The 18,416-nt window shown below is 53.9% G+C and overlaps 6 protein-coding genes across 6 annotated transcripts; 2 read left to right on the top strand and 4 right to left on the bottom strand.

The window, feature by feature from the left end:
• Positions 1–4,184: 4,184 nt before the first annotated feature.
• PG985_012954 (uncharacterized protein) lies at positions 4,185–5,111 on the bottom strand (the record flags this gene model as incomplete). The annotated part of the gene is made up of 4 exons (XM_066832720.1): positions 4,185–4,337; positions 4,396–4,528; positions 4,692–4,918; positions 5,049–5,111. Coding segments are annotated over 4 exons (576 nt in total), but the record flags the coding sequence as incomplete, so codon positions are not given.
• Positions 5,112–5,715: 604 nt separating this feature from the next.
• On the top strand, positions 5,716–7,044 carry PG985_012953 (nucleoporin NUP57; the record flags this gene model as incomplete). Its single annotated transcript, XM_066832719.1, has 3 exons — positions 5,716–6,169; positions 6,229–6,872; positions 6,934–7,044. The coding sequence occupies 3 exons, from the start codon at positions 5,716–5,718 to the stop codon at positions 7,042–7,044; spliced, it is 1,209 nt and encodes a 402-aa protein (XP_066680769.1).
• A 2,364-nt stretch (positions 7,045–9,408) lies between these two features.
• Positions 9,409–12,712, top strand: PG985_012952 (uncharacterized protein; the record flags this gene model as incomplete). The annotated part of the gene is made up of 2 exons (XM_066832718.1): positions 9,409–12,046; positions 12,126–12,712. 2 exons carry the CDS (start codon positions 9,409–9,411, stop codon positions 12,710–12,712), a joined length of 3,225 nt encoding a protein of 1,074 aa, XP_066680768.1.
• Positions 12,713–13,285: 573 nt separating this feature from the next.
• PG985_012951 (uncharacterized protein) lies at positions 13,286–14,571 on the bottom strand (the record flags this gene model as incomplete). The annotated part of the gene is made up of 5 exons (XM_066832717.1): positions 13,286–13,383; positions 13,525–13,763; positions 13,864–13,954; positions 14,058–14,148; positions 14,233–14,571. 5 exons carry the CDS (start codon positions 14,569–14,571, stop codon positions 13,286–13,288), a joined length of 858 nt encoding a protein of 285 aa, XP_066680767.1.
• A 421-nt stretch (positions 14,572–14,992) lies between these two features.
• PG985_012950 (uncharacterized protein) lies at positions 14,993–15,217 on the bottom strand (the record flags this gene model as incomplete). The annotated part of the gene is made up of 1 exon (XM_066832716.1): positions 14,993–15,217. The coding sequence occupies one exon, from the start codon at positions 15,215–15,217 to the stop codon at positions 14,993–14,995; it is 225 nt and encodes a 74-aa protein (XP_066680766.1).
• An 802-nt stretch (positions 15,218–16,019) lies between these two features.
• On the bottom strand, positions 16,020–18,113 carry PG985_012949 (gamma-glutamyltransferase 1; the record flags this gene model as incomplete). Its single annotated transcript, XM_066832715.1, has 7 exons — positions 16,020–16,196; positions 16,253–16,673; positions 16,726–16,886; positions 16,939–17,328; positions 17,406–17,506; positions 17,674–17,797; positions 17,925–18,113. The coding sequence occupies 7 exons, from the start codon at positions 18,111–18,113 to the stop codon at positions 16,020–16,022; spliced, it is 1,563 nt and encodes a 520-aa protein (XP_066680765.1).
• Positions 18,114–18,416: the final 303 nt, after the last annotated feature.

Below are 18,416 nucleotides of genomic sequence, written 5' to 3'. Positions count from 1 at the left end.
GGATGGATTCCCGTACGAGGGGACTTGTAAACCTGGGCATTTCGTAGCGAATGATGCATTTTGGATACTGGATTAAGGAGGGGCTATTTCATCTCGGAACCTGATTGTTGAAGGAAGTGGCGCCTGCTAGCTTGGTTTGGAATATATTATCCCCCCTACCGTTGGCGGAGTGCAGCAGAGTGCTGAACACGCACGACACGCGCACATCCTTACACCCTACCTACATGGACTTATTGCTGTACGCACACCCTCCCTCTCCTCTCGCCTTGTCGTCTTAGTATTGGTAATATCCGGGTGGACAAGAGGATATATGTGGTGCAATGTAGACAGCTCTTGGCTGAAGTCGGGAAATTTCACCTCCATCATGTCTTTTGCACCTTGCAATCTTCAAGATCTTGGCATAAACATGCTCGCCCTTTCGACCCCGTGCAGATGCCGGTAGATTGCCATGTAAGATGCCAGGCGGCATGGGAGCACAAAACCGTGGGGATGACGGGTTACACGAGAAACTCCTTGGACAGGACACAGCCAACCGAAAAGAGACCTGACTGAAAACTGTTTCCTCGAACCAAAAAGAGGTTCTTTGCTTCTAGGGCTGAGTCTAGAATTTTTGCACCCAGGACAAGACAGTCGTGTCCTCCTTCTGCCTCTGTCACCTACGGAGTACTTACCTGCTGTTTCCAGACCATGTGACCCCCCAACTGTGTCTCTGGAGAAAACCGCTAAGGGGAGAGACATTTCTTACATGATACAGGACTAGCTAGCCAAGTCGCCGTCTACTGGCATGTCGATCTCCCGGCGTGGGCAGGAATGTTCCGAGTTGAGCTACCCTTTTCGGTGGTATGGACTTTTGAAGAATGCGATTCTGGGGAGCATGGGAATGTCTCACCCTCTCCCACTACTGCTTCACGAGCTTTGTTCTGTCGAAACTTCATTTTGAGAAGGCAGTAAAACTGTCTTTGCACAGCCCCTATATGGTCAATATCGGTGCGATAACGCGTGCATATGATAGTTCGGGTTTCTCGTCGGGCGTTAAGGTGGGCTGTGCCTCTTATACAGAGATGTGTACATATCACTAACATCCGTATGCCATTTTCTAGCGCAGAGTCTCATCGGATCCGTGGACGTTGGGCAGACTCGTTCTCCCAATATCACTAATGCATTCCTGGATGACCCCAATGTTGACAGGTAGACATGCACTGGTTGCACCCGTATACAACCTTCTGCTTGAGGCCGTTTGACTGCCATGTCGGGCGGTTTACGGAACATATCCCGGTATCAACGCTCTAAGGGGAGAGCGTACAAAGCGGTTTGAGCAGTCATACCCTTAGCTTCCGATAACTAATCGTCGGCTTGCCTCATCAGTCGACGTCGGCCCTGTCTTGTTGCATGTTCTATCAGAGCAGGTAACCATGGTGCTTACGTCCGCCCTATTCTTTTTGGCCACTAATTATGCCCCCTGATGGCATCACGGCACTGCATCTGTAAGTCATCGTTCCGTTCTGCTGTGCAACCCAAGTCAAAACACATCCATCTGCATGTGCCCAGCCCATCAACACGAAAGATCAGACGAAAGAAAACGTACTTGGTCTGAAGTTGCCCATAGTCTGCTATCTTGTTCTGGGGTCGAACAAGGAAGGGGATCCGACATCCGACGATCTGGGGTAAGGGGTAAGATCGACGTGGTGGATTGGTGAACAAGCAGGTGTACATAAGCCGGGCGACGTATGCAATTGTCCGCGTGCGTTTTCTTTCTGTTGTTGTGGTGCTTCTCGCTACACGGAGAACGGGCCACACGCATCGTCTGTTGTGTAGCCCGGCTAGGTGCTTTCGAATGCATGTGAATGGCCGCCGTGCATGAAGTGCGGGGAAGGGGTTCGGCGTTGAAACGTGTATTGCACTTTAGTCATTTTTCGTGGCTTCAAGTCCTTGTGCTGAGCCGGAGTTCCGCGGCGGGTGGCAGGGGGACTGCAACCAAGACGACGAGTCCTCCTATCACAGGGCAGTGCGTGGTGTAGTGGTGAAAGGGGCTCGCTGCCCACGAGTGGTGGAGCTGTTCTGCTTTCAGGAGGGTCTTGCCAAGTTAGACAGATCGATCTGATCTAAATACGGCTCATGGTATTTCGGGTAGGACGCCTGAGAGCTTTGCACACGTGGTGAGCTTACGTGAACCTTCGATCTGTGTTCAGATAGCTTTTGCCATGACAGAAAACAACTGACGATGACAAATTCGCCGCCTCCGTGAGTAGAGACAGATTTGTTCTTCAGGCGGTGAGAATTCCCCCTTCTACCGGCCCCTCCGGAACACCAGAGAACACACGCGTGCGCCATCCTCTTCGAGAGATATCATATCATACGCCTCCTCATCCTTCAGCAGACCACTGCCCGCTGGCGGGTGGTTACTAGTGAGGGGTTTTCTATTCACGGAAGCCGTGGAATCCAGGGCTGAGACATGCAGCTGGTTGCACTCGACTACTAATGCAACGTCCCTTGCGGTTGCCAGTCAATAGCCTTAGCAACCGGGTACCTGGACCATATTGCCAACTGGGACACATATGCAGCGGTATGCAGAAAGTACCTGCGTACCCCATACATGACATCTCAGACGAATGAAATGCTACAGCTCAGTCATGTGTGCAGATGCAGCCAACCTGGAGTTACCAAGGAGGCAGTCAAAAACGGCTTTCCCAAGTGACATTTCTTGTGATACGTGAGGGACTTTTTGGCCTCATGCAGCTTTCCGACATTTACCTTTGTACGCCATGATATTGGGAGGAGACATTTTAGGGTTTGATGCGACCACGAGAGATTTTTTACACTTCTCGGGCATGAACAAGTAGCAACGGTAGCGAATGTGGCCTCCCATTCTCCTCCCTCTTGGTATGGCCAAGTAGTTGGATACGTAAGCTGCGCTCGAGTGCGTGTTGAAGGAAGTTCAACACCCACCTGGATTTTACGCGTAAAATTCCTGATCCGTTCGCAGTCACACAGAGCAACGCACCGCGAGCATATGTTGTCGTCCGCTCACTGTTCAGGGGTCACGTGCCGCTCTCTGCGTCGGGCTCCACATGCCCACATTCCTGAGAATAGGGGGCTTTCCCTCTTACTGTCCCTCTCTGGTAGGAAAGGCGGGACGAGTAAATTGATGGAGAAGACCCAGGTATAGAATGATGCCATGACGGATATGCCTCTGGATTGAGGGAGACCAGGTTGGTCTCTACAGTAAGGGGCACCAGAAAGCAAATTGATGGATGGGGCTAGCATCAAGCTGGTTCTCCGTTATGTCTTGCATGCATCTGAGCTGCGACCAGAAACGGTATCTTGCTTCTCAGTGTTGACCAGCTGCGACACTTCCAACAACGTCAAGCCATGCCAGGATGATATGGCGTTTGAAGGTGGGGACACCCAAAACGAGCGTATGGGTCTGAATGAGATGCAGGCTTGATAGCTTCCCCGAGTTGAATGCGTTTCCCACCAGTTGCCGTTGATGTCACCGTCATGTATGAAGGCGTGCTCTTCATTCCCTCTATGCCCTAGACATTGTAGCTGGTTTGGTCGCAGAGTAGCCAGAACCATAGCCGCTAACGCTGAGCTATATCGTCAGTATTCTTGAACCTACTTGAATGCATCCGTTTATGCCAGTTATGGTCAACGAGAGATCGACCAGGCATGCTCTTCTTATTGTACGTATAGGCTGACTGAAATCGAACATTGCTCTCAAGACCGATGCTCCGTCCAATCATCTCCACATCCCCACATGAACAAAGTGCTGGCCCTGGGAGACCACAATGCCTACCAAGATCGCTCATGTCTAATATATCACCCGCGGGACTTGGCTTATAGAGCGCGTGCTTCTATGGAGTGTAGACTTGGCATAGGTCCATAGTATCAACTGACAAAGCTTGAAGGCAACGGCATGCCTACGATCCTAGGCAGGCCACCAGCGGCACCAAACTCGCAAGCGTGAACCGGACCATGATAGCCTGTGCATTAATTCGACATTCTATCGATCAGGGCGGTTGGCACAGACAGAGGTACATATTCGGATACCCGTAGAAAGCTTGATGTTCATGAAGGACTCCCATTCCAAGAGAAGACAGCTGATATCTCTTGTTCTATGTACACAGACGCTGCCCCACCTCCCATTGACCTCATAAGATTTCCCCTCTTCGTCTTCTCTTTTTCTACGACGCGGGCGCCTCGGCACCAGGGGCATCGACGGCCTTCTTGAAGGGCGCTTGGCCAGGGTCTCGCAGAGCCGGGTAGTGGGCGTAGATCTGTTTGGAGCGCAGGTGGACGGGGATGCCCTGGGCCTCGGGGATCGTCTTCTCGAGTTTCTGCGCGAGGTATGAGTAAGTGTGCTTTGGGGCAACGGGGGGATTTGAGCTAACATACCAGGTTGTCGAACACGCACTTGTTCAGCTTCCACTCGTCTTTGCGGCACTGCCAGAGCTGGTGGTTGTTGTTGTCGAGGCATTGCCAGTGCTTGCGGAACTCGTCCAGGCAGTGCTTGTTGATGTCGTCGACCCTAAGCAGCGGCTCAATGTCAGCTACCATGCACTGTACGTCTGTCTGTATCGTGGCCATGCTGTCGTGCCGCCATGTCCCTTTATGCGACCCCAAGACATGCCCGACGAACCACCCAGACGATGTATGACCAACTATATCCGGCGAGAAGGGGAGAGACCTACACGCTGGCAGCACATCTCGTCACGCGGCGGCCCTCCTTCATGCACTCGAACTCGCCCTTGCCGGGGTTCTCGGTCTTGCACTGCATGTAGTCATCGTTGTAGGGGCGGCACCGGGCGCCGATGAAGAAAGATGCCGAGAGGAGGGGCGCAGAGGTGGCGCCGACCTCGTTGACCTTGGGCACGGAGTCGGGGAGGGGGTGGTGTCCACAAGGACCTGCTGGTTGAAGCTGCACCGACATCGTTAGCTTGGGGGTTTTCTCCGACCGGCGGGCAGAACAAGAGGGAGCGCTGTTTTCCGCAGAACCATTGGCGCCAATTGGCCGTGGTCGACGGCTGCAGAGCAATTGGGAGACGTACATGGGCTTCCGGGCCGCCATGTCTGCGGTGTTGTCGGCCTCTTCGGGTGGATGCTATGTCGTCGCGGTGGAGGGGAGTTTAGAGCTTCTTTTGAGCCTCGTCTCGTTCTCCGGGAGCGTTGGCGATGGAAGTGCGGCTCAAAGCAGAGGTTGGAAATTGAGTTCACTGATTGGCTCTAGCCACAATGGGGCTTTTCCGACCCGAGCTCTTGTGGCGGTGGGATCTTCTTGGTTCATGGCAGACAACCAGTAGCAATTTCGCTAAGTCGGGAATATGTGACCAGACAATGAGGTCAAAATACTGGATGATGCATATCTGTTGAAACATAATTGATCTAAAGATAATAACTAAACTACGGTCAATGGATTGTACAATGAAGGTGATCTTCTAGGTAATGGCCGACTTACATCCATCAATTGAAGCTTGACAATGCTCCTGACTTATCGATAAGCAGCAGCTGGGCCTGACAGCTTAGCGCCTCCAAAAATCCCAGGCCGCCCTGCAATTGGAGCTGAGGTACCTACGAGACAAAGAACGTCAATATTTACGCGACACAGCTCGCGACCTCAGACGGCTCTTTTTTCCGGCGACACTTTCCCATCCCACCTCATCGCAATCGCTTCTCCCGACCCGCGGTGTCCGTACACGCCGTCAAGCCCTCGCCGTCATGTCGTTGTTTGCGCCCAAGCCTGCCCAAAGCACCGGCTTTGGGCAGCAGGGCACCTCGTCCATCTTTGGCCAACCCGCCGCCTCGACTACGACTCCCGCCGCCGGATCCAACATCTTTGGCCAGGCTCTCCAGGGTCAGCAAAACCAACAGCAACAACAGCAGCAGCAGCAGCAGCAGCAACCGCAGCAGTCTACAAATGCATTTGGTGGTACCAGCAGCTTGTTTGGCCAGCCTCAACAGCAGCAGCAACAGCAACAACAGCCATCCTTCACCGCAAGCAATCCCTTTCAAAATCTTAGTGGACAACAACAACAACAGGAAGCTTACCCTCAAAATTTACAACAGCAACAGCAGCAGCAGCAGCAGCAACCACAACAGCAATCCCAACTTGGAGCCTCGACCCAGCCGAACTTCCGGACTTCGCTATGGCAACCTGGCCAGGATTCGACCCGTAAGTTACTGCGCCGTCTTCTCCGTCCACACAGAGAGCTCACATAAGTCGGCAAACAGACCAGAAGCCCATAACCGACCAATGCGTATCCATCTTCCAGAAGTGGAACCCGACCTCGTCCGATACCGTCTTCAAGCACTATTTCTACAACAAGGTCGATGAGGCGCAAGTCCCCTTTTATCAGCCCGGACCGAACGAGGACCCTCGCGAGTGGGAGCAGGCGGTCCGCGATAAGCCCGGCGCTGGCTACGTTCCCGTGCTCGCCACTGGCTTCATGCACATGGCCGAGCGCCTCAAGTCCCAGCGGTACAACCTCTCCCAGCTGAACAACGCTCTCCACCAGATAAACGCTTCCTTGGATGCGATATTGTCCAAGCACGACTTGGAGACGAGTGTGCGGGCCCTGAACGCCAAGCGGAAACACGCGCTCCTGCGCCAGAGATGCATCGCCATCGCCACCAAGGTCCAGGTGCTCCGCAACCGGGGATATGCGCTGGATACGGACGAGGACGAGTTGAAGTCTAAGCTCGAGGCCCTGGACCGTGGTCTGGCCGACCCCTCGCTGAGCGCACGTAACGAGGAGCTGTGGAGCCGGCTCATCATGCTGCGGAACCACGCCGACACTCTGCGGGACGAAATCAACCAGCGTGGAGGTCTTGGCGGTGAGGTGATTTCTGAGGAGGCCGAGGCGAGGGCCAAGAAGGTAAGCTCCAAGTGTATGAGTGTCATGTGGTACGTTTGATTTACTAACTGGGACGTGATAGCTTCTCGAGGACTACGACAAGCAACTGCAAGCCCTGAAGGGAATGGTCGAGAAGGTCAAGGAGGATTACGATGAGTGGGAGGAGGAGAGGAACCCTACTGATGCACGATGATACACCAAACGAAAGGACAAATCGGTGTTGGAGTAGGTCGAGATACCATAGACGCGACGCCAAGGAGAACTGGAGTGTAACATCAGTGCTCTGACAAGGCGACAGGGTCAGACTTTAGTAATTGCGAATTGGCGAAGGCGATCTACAGCATAAGAGACGGAGAGGGCTCTGGGAGTCAGGCGTAATGGATATCATGAAAGTTGCCTTGCCCCCCAGAAACAATATGGCTCGGCCGCACAGTGTACTACTTACTATCCACAGCCGGAACAACGAAGTGACGAGAAGATTGCATTTGCAAGATATTATGTCCTGCCCATTGACTCCGGTATTTACACATAATATACATGACCAAATGCCTGCCTTTCTATTCCCAGCCAGCCCGACTCTATATGAGGCAAAATCCCTCGACGCCGCGGGATTTGAAGTGGAGAAGTTGCTTTTCTCCTATGGTACAGTGTGGTGTGGCACGGCACGGCGCCATGATTTGGGTTGCGCATGTCCCCGTAGTGGCATTATACGTGTGCATGGGCGGTGTTTATCGGGAATGTTGTTGTTGCTTTTATGTCGATTTTCTCTCCTCTGGTTTAGAAGAAGCCGGAGACGGCTTCAATGACGAAGGGAGCTAGCAGGTGGGAGGAGGGTCAGTTGCGCGTGCTATTGATAGAGAAAGCTTTCTGGATGCTGATGATGGAGATGTACTCACAGATGTACAGGAGAACGGCGGTGCCGACGAACTGCTTCACGGTGCTGTTGGCCTGGGCCTCCATCTCGCGGATCTCCTCCTTGGAGAACTGGGGCGGTGCGACTGAAGCAAGAAGCGGAGGTTAGCTCAAAACTCCTTTTGGATGCGGTGGGCGGCGCATGATATCCAGATCGCCAAGACGAATACGTACATCCTCCGAACATTGTGAGTTAGGTATTATTTGTCGCAAGCGGTAGTGGGAGTTGCTGTCGTTGTCGTGGTGTATTTACGGGGTTGCTGGCTGGGATCTCGAATTGGTGGTTGATGATGTCTTCACGGGTAGCTCGTGCTTTCGTTATCGAAAAACAGATAACAAATTTTTGGGATGATGGACCAAGCGGCAATGACGGTGCTATGGCTTGCGACCTAGGCCAGATCGGGAGCTAGTCCATCAGCCCCATGTTCTCATGTTTTGGCCCTACCCGGGCCACTGGGAACTCCAGGTTTTGTTCGGCCGGTGACGGTCTGTCTGTCTGTCTGCAACGATTGACTTATTTGCCACGAGGAGAAGTGCAGGCAGGCTACTGTAGGTGCATACTTAGGCGACTGATAAGGTGAAGTTTACAGGTAATAATAACCCACCGCTTGTTAGCTAGCTAGGCTGGCTAGGGAAAAGGAACCCTCAGCTAGGCACATCCATTACTCAAGACGGTAGGCGTAGGCGCGCCGCTTCAATGATGTTGCTCTAAGACAGGTGACAATGCGAGTGACCTCAGGACTCTAGGAGGACGTCCAAATTAGCAGCAGTACCAGCAAGTTGTCTTCCGAAAACAGGCCCCTACTAAAACCAATGAGTCGCTGATTCGACCGCCGTCAGTCGGCTCTCGCCAGTCAGGATGGCTGGAGGGCCATGCTTCCCCCTGCCCGACCGAGATAAGCCGGCCGCCTGCCTATTGATAGTAATGTGCCTATCTCCCTCGATTTGCACTGTCACGGGTACTATCAGGAAAGTAGCCCAGCAGCAGATAGAGTTTGGGCCGATGACGGCCGGCATTGCCCTGGCTTCGCATGCGCCCAGGATGATTCGTGATTCTATGTGTAAAGCGACTTTCCCTTCTCTTGTCTCGTCTCGTTTGACCCATTCCATGCTATGATGACTTTGACTGGTTGTGTTGGATGATTGCAGCCCTTCTTCCCTTTGCATACCTACATTCAATTCCTCTCAGCAGCTTCAACTCGTCACTCAATACTTTATTTTATCGTTTTGGCTGCGATCTAGGAGGAGACTGGCTTGCATTGAACCTTTCGACTTATTCGGTTCGCATGTTGGATCCCAGTTCCGTGCGTCGGCGTTCTTCGGCTTAAGGCCCTCTCCCCCAGAAACCGCCTGGATTTCCATTACGTCTCGTTTCGGCTCATCGTCTGTGACCCCTCGATAAGTAATACCCATACCTACCATCGAGGAGTCCGCCCCCTTCAAGTTCCGGGGTAAGGGCACGACTACGGGTACGATCTGATAACCAACTGCTACTTTCTTTCCTGTTGGATAAAACTGACTCGGAGCAACAGATTTCGTGTCTCTTCATTCTTTTTCTCAATTTGTTCTATTTGTTCCCGCGCGATAGACATTCACCCATCCTATCCTTGTCGCGATCGCATTCGGGGAATTCTTTTTCTGAAGCATGGCCAGCCCAGCGAGGGCCATCCAGCGGCGCCTGGGCCAATTGGCCACTCAAACCCGGGGCCCATCGGCGTCGCTGCTTTCAGGCCCACGTGCCTCATTGGCCAATAACAGCCGTTCCTGGACATGTCGCCGCTGCACTACACAACTTCCCAAGCTGAGCCGGCGCGCATTCACCCAGAGCGCTGCGCCTGCGGCGGATGTCGATGTTAACGATGTGCCTCATTCCGCCCAGGCCCACCGCTCCTATGCGGCCCTGGACACTTTCGCCCGTCGCCACATCGGCCCCGACGATGCGGACACGGCCCAGATGCTCAAGGCGCTGTCGCCGGCGCCCGCGTCGCTCGACGACTTCATCAAGGAGGTCATCCCCGCCAACATCTTGACCCAACAGGACATGAAGGTCTCAATCGAGCCGTCCAAGGACATTTTTACCGAGTCGGAGCTGGTGCAGAAGTTCAACTCGCTCAAGAAGGACTGGAAACCGCTAACAAGCCTCATCGGCGCGGGATACTACGGCACCCTCACCCCCGCCGTCATCAAGCGCAACGTCTTGGAAAACCCCGCGTGGTACACCAGCTACACGCCCTACCAGCCCGAGATCAGCCAGGGTCGCCTGGAGTCTTTGGTGAACTTCCAGACCATGGTCTGTGATCTGACCGCCCTGCCTATCGCCAATGCCAGTCTGCTGGATGAGGGCACGGCAGCTGCCGAGGCCATGACCATGTCGATGAACGTTTTGCCCACATCAAGGGTGAAGAGGGAGGGAAAGACGTTTGTCGTATCGGACACTGTGCACGCACACACCATTCGCGTTCTCCACGGCCGTGCTGAAGGATTTGGCATCCGCATCCTGCAGGTACCCAACATCACCAGCGAAGAGGGTATGGCCAAGATCAAGGAGCTTGGAGACGACCTGGTTGGAGTCATGGTGCAATACCCCGACACCTTCGGCGACGTGACAAACTTCAAGGAGTTGGCCGACGTGGTCCATTCTCAAGGCTCTCTGCTGAGCTGTGCCACCGATCTGCTGGCTCTGACCATGCTGAAGCCGCCCGGAGAGTGGGGCGCGGATATCGCATTCGGCACCGCCCAGCGACTGGGTGTACCCATGGGCTACGGCGGCCCGCACGCTGCCTTCTTCGCCGTTACTGAGAAGAACAAGAGAAAGATTCCCGGAAGACTGGTTGGCTTGTCCAAGGACCGCCTCGGCAACAACGCCTACCGACTGGCTCTGCAGACGCGAGAGCAGCACATCCGACGGGAGAAGGCCACCAGTAACGTGTGCACGTCGCAGGCGTTGCTGGCCAACATGAGCGCCCTCTATGCCATCTACCACGGACCCGAAGGCCTCAAGGAGATTGCAGAGCGGGCGGTTCGGGGCGCACGCGTCATCCAAGAGGCTGCTGAATCGTGCGGACTGAAGACCATCAAGACCGCCGCAAGCGACAACGGAGCTGTGCTCTTCGACACTGTCATCATCGATGCGGGGTCCCAGGAGAAGCAGCAAGCCCTCCACAAGTTGGCGAACGAGAAGGGCTTCCAGTTCCGCAATGTCGGATCTTCGCAAGTTGGTATCAGCATCGACGAGACCACCTCGAAGTCGGTTCTGGTTTCGCTGGTCGAGATCCTCCAAAAGGCGCAGGGAGCCAAGGTCGACGGTACGGGACTGGTCGATAAGGTACTCTCGCAGAACGCCACCAGCTTGGATATCCCCGAAGCTGTCCGGCGAACCTCGAGCTTCCTGACTCACCCCGTCTTCAACACGCACCATTCGGAGACGGAGTTGTTGCGTTACATCTACCACCTGCAGTCCAAGGACTTGTCGCTCGTCCACTCCATGATCCCACTCGGCTCCTGCACCATGAAGCTCAACGGCACGACCGAGATGTCCCTGATCACGGACGAGGCCTTCTCCAACCTACACCCGCATAGCTCTGCCCCCGACTCAAAGCACTACGCCGAGCTCTTCGGCTGGTTCAACAGCCAGCTGGCCAGTATCACAGGCATGCAGGCCGTGTCTCTTCAGCCCAACTCTGGAGCCCAGGGCGAGTTTGCTGGTCTGCGAACCATTCGATCATACCTCCAGAAGCACGGCAAGGGCGACAAGAAGCGAGACATCTGCCTGATCCCTGTCTCGGCACACGGTACCAACCCCGCGTCAGCTGCCATGGCGGGCATGCGCGTTGTCCCCATCAAGTGCGATACCAAGACCGGCAATCTGGACCTGCAGGATCTCGAAGCCAAGTGCGTGAAGCACCAAGACGAGCTGGGCGCCATCATGGTGACCTACCCCAGCACCTACGGTGTCTTCGAGCCCGAGATCAAGCGGGTCTGCGAGCTGGTGCACGAGAACGGCGGCCAGGTCTACATGGACGGAGCCAACATGAACGCTCAGATCGGACTGTGCTCGCCCGGTGAGATTGGTGCCGATGTCTGCCATCTTAACCTGCACAAGACTTTCTGTATCCCCCACGGTGGAGGTGGTCCCGGTGTCGGCCCCATCTGCGTCAAGGAGCATCTGGCCGAGCACCTGCCCGGTTCGGCCCTGGAGAAGAGCGGACCCTACCCCGTCAGCAGCGCCACCTATGGAAGTGCGAGCATCAACCTCATCAGCTGGGCCTACAACACGCTTATGGGTAAGTTATATGACAATCTTGGTCAACCCTTATGACACTGGTTTTAGTTCTTTGGTTACTGACTAACATCTATTGATAGGCTCTGACGGCTTGACCCATGCCACAAAGATGGGCCTGCTCAACGCCAACTACGTGCTCTCCCGGCTCAAGCCCCACTACAACATCCTGTACACCAACAACCACGGCCGCTGCGCTCACGAGTTTATCCTCGACGTCCGGCCGTTCAGCAAGAGCGCCGGCGTCGAGGCCATCGACATCGCCAAGCGCCTGCAGGACTACGGCTTCCACGCGCCCACCATGAGCTGGCCCGTGACCGGCACGCTCATGATCGAGCCGACCGAGTCCGAGTCCAAGGAGGAGCTGGACCGCTTCGTCGACGCCCTGATCAGCATCCGCGCCGAGATCCAGGAGGTCGAGGACGGCAAGGTGCCCCGCGAGAGCAACGTGCTCAAGAACTCGCCGCACCCGGTGCAGGACATCATCGACGGCGACGATGGGGCCGGCGCTTGGGGGCGCAACTACACCCGGCAGAAGGCGACGTATCCGCTGCCGTGGTTGCGGGAGAAGAAGTTCTGGCCTAGTGTCGGAAGGATCGACGACACGTACGGGGATTTGAACTTGTTCTGCACGTGTCCGCCGGTCGAGGACACGACGGGGGAGAACTAGAGAGTTATCTACTGTACAACAACAGCAGGAGACTTCTAGGCGGAGACTAGCGGTCGCTACCTACATTCCGACTCGGCTAGACGAAGCTATAACAACAAACACATAACGCATCTCAACTTTTGCGCGCAGCATGCATACCCACCACAGCGGGTGGGCGGAGTTCTCATCAACTTCCAGGGAAAAGAAGAAGAAGAAATATAAAGGCGCGAGATGGAGTTCAACCGATCTGATTCGTTTTTCTTTTCTTTTCTCGTCATCAATTTGAGGGCGGGTGATGCATATTCATCTATGTACCACATATTGCTGGGATCTATCTATCTGATTTAACATGATGGGAAGGGAGAAGGGAGGTTCATCAACGTCCATTTAACTGGACTGATGCGGCGTTCAGGTTTTATCTAGATTAGTACTAGACATGAAGATAGCAGATTGCTGATACAGATGCGTTGACATTGATTGATCTGCAGGCTTCGCCCTTGAACCAACACCGCACTACGAGAGTGCTATGTGAAGTGCAACCAATGCCATTTGGAACAAATAGATGGTACGATATATGCCTATGCTTTTAACGGCTCAATCGTCGCTGAACACCAAGACTCTGACTTCAATGCTCTCACGGGGAAGCACGCCTTGCCTCTGCACCTTGTGTTCAAACGAAGCATGCGGGCAATCTGTGCCTTTGACGTTAGCAGGTCGTGTTCCTGAGAAGCTGTATGCAAACATAGCGCCCCCTGTCGTTAATGAGCAGGTAATTTGGGGGAGAGGGAGGACCGCCGAGGTGGGAACCCCCCAAAGTCTTAAGTAAAGCTTACGGCGCGCTTGTACATCGCCCCCCTTGGAGTCGGAGATCTTGATCAAGGTCACCTCCTCGGGAGACTGGCGGGAGAGGTAGTGCCACCGGTACTTGTCGCGGAACAGGACGTTGTACGTCTCGCCGACGAAGTCGAGGGTGACGTAGTCGGTGGCCAAGAGGTCGTCCTCGGCCACGTCGCGCCCGTCGCACACGGCGAGCGGCCAGTCCTCGATGGCGTGCTTGACGGGCCGCCAGGCGCTGGGTAGAGGAGTTAGCAAAACGACTCCAATGCTAATCTTACGCGGTCCAGGGTCTCCGGCGACAGGATACAAGAGCAAGTAGCTTGGTGGGTGCGTACTTCACGATCCGCAATCGCTTCCGCGCGAGACTGTCTGAGTCCTCCGCCAGATGATGCTCAACGCGTCGCTTCGCGGACCACGGGGTCTGGTCTACGGGACAAGTAAGTAGTTAGGATGGCAGAGCCGCCGCGTACACTCAGGGACTAAAGACGTAATGGCCGCCGGTGTAACACGGGCAGAAACAAGAACTGACCTATGTGTGCAGTGGATACCGGCGGAAACCAACTGGTCTTGAGGTGAATCTGCTCGATCCCGGCATCCTCGAACGCCTGGTTCCGCCGCAGCTGTATTACGTGCGTAGAATCCTATTAGCGAAGCTGTTCTTCAAGATTTGCGCGAAGAAAACAACGTGGTAAACGAGACCATACCCGCCAGTCGAACACCTTGACCCGAGTGGCCCCCGGAATCTCCCGCTTCAGCAGCCGTTCGACCTCGGGGAGGTACTCTCGCTCGACCGCCTCCTGGCTGTCCCAGTCCTGGAAGCCGTGCGCGTGCGTGCAGAACGCGAACCCGTGGCTGTCGAGCGTGAAGTCGGACTCGTGGCCGCGCGCATCCCGAAACAGCTGCGGCGGGCCGTCTTCGTAGGTTATGTTGGTCTTTTGGAACCCTGGCTGCAGGTCGCTCATCACCTTGTAAGGCTTCTCGACCCGGAAGCGGTCGCTCCAAACGGCGTATTTGAGGCTGCCATGCTCATCATTGGATGCCATGGTAGGTGGCTTGTGTGGAACTCACGCGTGGGCAACTTGACGGGTTTCCTCTACATCTCAAAGATGGAAGAAAAGGGGAGTAAAGGCTTTCTGGGAGTGCGGGGTACCAGGGGGTGGGAGGGTATGGGCAGGGTAGCTGATGTTGTGTCGAACGATTTTTACAGCACCTTCTGTCCTGCGGTGCATTGGCATCCAAACACATTCAATGGACCACGTACAGTTTCACACAACACAACCAAGTAGATTGATTACCTGAGCTGGAAATGGTTGAGTTATTATTCATCACTGCGCTACAGAAGTTTGAAAGCATGATGTTCATGTTACTATCATGACTAGGCGTTAGAGTTTTGATCTTTAACCTGATCTCGAAAGGTATGACAGCGCACAGCGTGGCAGTGTCTGCCTTGGCTAGATAGCGAGTTTACCCCGTTGCCACGGAGTTGTATCTCTCCTCAAACTTCCGTACATCTATCGTGTCTGCTATCCCCGGATATTTAGCCTTGAAGGCCTCCAGGGGTTCCTTCCAAGGTCGGGCGCGATTGTCTTGTTGTGCGCTTTGGTCGGCGTCATGCGGCTGGGAGGAAGCAATCTTCCCCGTCGTCGGCTCGGTCGCCTCGTTCTTGTGGTTCGCGGACTCGGAAGGCATTTTCGAAACTGGTTTCCTCGGTACGAGTTATCTTGGAAATAGGCTTTGGAAAAGTACCAATGCCTGGGACCGTCAGTGTGAGGCGTCCCTGGGTAGACCTGTCTAAATGAGCACACCACTTACCAGCTGATCTGAATTGACGTGAGGTTGATAATTCCTGGTCGCCAAGATAGGTTGAAACTTGACGGAGGATAAGTCTAACAGTGGATGGCAAGGCATTCTTTTCCATTTCCTCTATTGTTTAAGTACTGATGGAACCCGACGGGAGATGCTGCAGTGCTGAAAAACTGCCGCGGCCCGTTTGGTGCCAAGCAAGCCCCCAACGATACCACGCACGGCTCCTCTAACCGCTGTGCTACCACGGTATGGCAGGGTTGCAGGCCGGTGTAGTGATGCATGACGCATGGAATGCGAATCATTATCCGCCCGAGACAGAATTACGCCAGAATCGACATTGATCATCAATCAGGTTTGATGCCGATTAGCCATGCCAATCATAATGTAATTAGAGTCTTGTTACGCCGGGTCAGCAAAGTGACCCGGCAGGCAATGCAGTAAGCAAGCACATAAGGCAGTGAGTAGACAAGGTTGAATCTCCAAAACTAAATTATATTGATAGAATGAAAGGGTCCTTTGCTCACCGAAAATAAAGAAATTATGGCGTGACGCGGCACACACCTGTAGCCGGGGCTAGAAGAATGATAACACGCCTGACAAAAACACCAGCACGCGGTTGGCATCACGAAGCGGGCCAATCACAGATCATGAATGTCCCGCCCTCCTTCCCCCACTCCCAGATAACTCATACAGCGAAACCCCCTGAATCCTGCTGTCGTGGCTCACCAGCCGCCTCGAAAGTCCCGTTGGGCAACCGACGAACAGCCTGGATCGATGATCCGTTTTGGAGCCAACCAGTGATATGTCCTCTCCCCTCCATGAAAGACACGGTGGCATTGTCATACTCCCACTCATAGCTTGTCTGAGAATGAGTCAGCGGAGGAAAGCCCCGGGGCAGAGTGTGTTAGGCAAACGTACTTGGTTCGGGCTGAGCTGCTCGTGGAATCTGGGCGCACGCAAGGCCTCCAAGAGGCCCATGTTCCTGTCTAGAAGATACCAGAGCCCTTGTACAACGGACGTGATGATGCGCGAACTTCCGGACGCTCCCAGGGCCACGTAAAAAGTGTCGTTGGCCGCGAAGTCGACCAAGACTGGGTTCATGGACGAGAGTGGCCTCTTGCCCGGTTGGACGTAGTTTGCCGACGACGGCTTGTCTCCAAGCTCTCGGGGTCCGAATATGCTCACGTCGCTAGGCATGGAGAAGTCGTTCATCTCGTTATTCATGATTATGCCCGTCTCGGGAACCATGACGTAGGAGCCGAATAGGAGGTTGATGGTGCTAGTCAGAGAAATCGCCATGCCGGATGAATCCGCTACAGAGAGATGCGACGTCCCGTGACTTTCAAGTAGGTAAGGAGCAGTTTTAGTTGAACATGGGAGGTTTAACGTACGTATCTATTACTTCGAGACCCTTTGGATTGTATACCGAAAGCGACAAGGAGTACGAGTCAGAGATTAGTCCGCGAATGGTGGAGACCATGTCTTTGGACAACATCATGTGTTGAAGGTTCCTAACGTCCTCGCCGAAATCAGGATCGCCAAGCTCCGTCCGCTGTTTTGCTGTCAGCATTATGTGGGTTTGGTCCGTCTAAATGTGTGCATACCAGTCCGTAGCCGAATCTCATGGCCTCATCAAGACGATGGGTAGTCATATTCACGTTCAAGACATCCCCTATACCTTCGTATCCTTTCAAAACACTCAGGATATTCAATGCAACCGTACCTCCAGACGGGACACCGCAGCCATGTACGCGATACTGGCCGTAATCGATGGCCCATGCCTCCCGTGGAACGGCTCTGTAGCTTCGTAGGTCGTCTAGAGTCATCATACCGCCCGCAGCGCGTATTGCCTTGACCATGGTCTCCGCAATGCGTCCGGAATAGAACGCATCTGGACCCTCATCACTGATGATCTGAAGGGTGTCAGCATATCTGCCTCGCTTGAGGACATCTCCGAGTCCCAAGCGTGTACCGTTCGGCGCAAAGTCCAACGCCTACGAAGGCCTCGTAAAGGGCCCGTCGTCATCGAGACGGTTGATGTGGGTTACCAAGTCCTGCTTGATAATGAAACCGTCCCGTGTAAAACTGATGGCAGGAGCCAGTAGCCGAGATTACGGCAAGCTTGCATAATTCTTATATAGTAGTTTAAGGCTTCGAACCTCCCCCGGCATACTATTAAATATAATAATATAAAAAATTATAATAAAGCGTTAAAGCTAAAATAAGTTAACCGCTTTACTTTATAAAACCGCCCTAAAGTAATATAAATTAACCGCTTTACCTTATAAGACCGCCCTAAAGTGATATATTAACATTATCTTTAAATATATTTTCCATACTCGCAATAAAAGCAATTTCTCTAAAATCTAAAAACTCGTAATAACCTCTAAAATCCCTAACCAGCGCCATCCCGCCACCTCCAATACCCGTAAGATGCATCCCTTGACCGGTATCAGTAGCTCTCTGCGGTAACGATAATAATGTATCAAGCAATCCCACCTAAGACTCCCAAGCAGAACTCCGTCGCAATGGCCTGGGTATGTTGTCGTCAGTATGTGTATGATTGGGACCCATGAACCTGAGTACTCACCGCGTCGGCTGCGTTCCCTCCTTCCGCAAGGATTTCATTGCCAACCCTGCTGCATCTTGCGTCCATGGAGGCCACGGCGCCCCTATTTGGCACATTCGAAGCTGCATCGAAGTATGATTTGCGGCTCAATGAGAGCGAAAGAGTCAACCCAGCCAATGCGATGAGGGTGGAAACGGTGAGGATGAACATGGCTGCGGCAAACAAAGGCCACTTGGTAGTCATTGCCCAACGGATAGTCAACCGCTGCGAGGCTCTTGCCAGAGGCGGAAACACTCGCATGCCAAAGTTATAGGCCCGAACGCGCGCATTGAATCAGTAAATCGGAACAAGCAATTCATCCAACCACGTTGGTACGTCGTTTCCGCTCATGCTGCATGGTTCTCGTTCACCGCACACCATGCACTGAAGGCGGCGGACAGATAAGCATTTTAGGATCCTGCAGAGGGCATGGCACGTGCGTCCGAAATGCACGGGCAGTTGATGTGACACTGT

This window comes from Apiospora marii, assembly GCF_038362585.1.
Source record: "Apiospora marii strain CBS 49790 chromosome Unknown utg000009l_segment0_segment0, whole genome shotgun sequence".
Classification (NCBI taxonomy): Eukaryota; Fungi; Ascomycota; class Sordariomycetes; order Amphisphaeriales; family Apiosporaceae; genus Apiospora; species Apiospora marii.
Note: the sequence above shows the minus strand (reverse complement) of the source record. Positions and strands in the feature narration are given on the sequence as shown.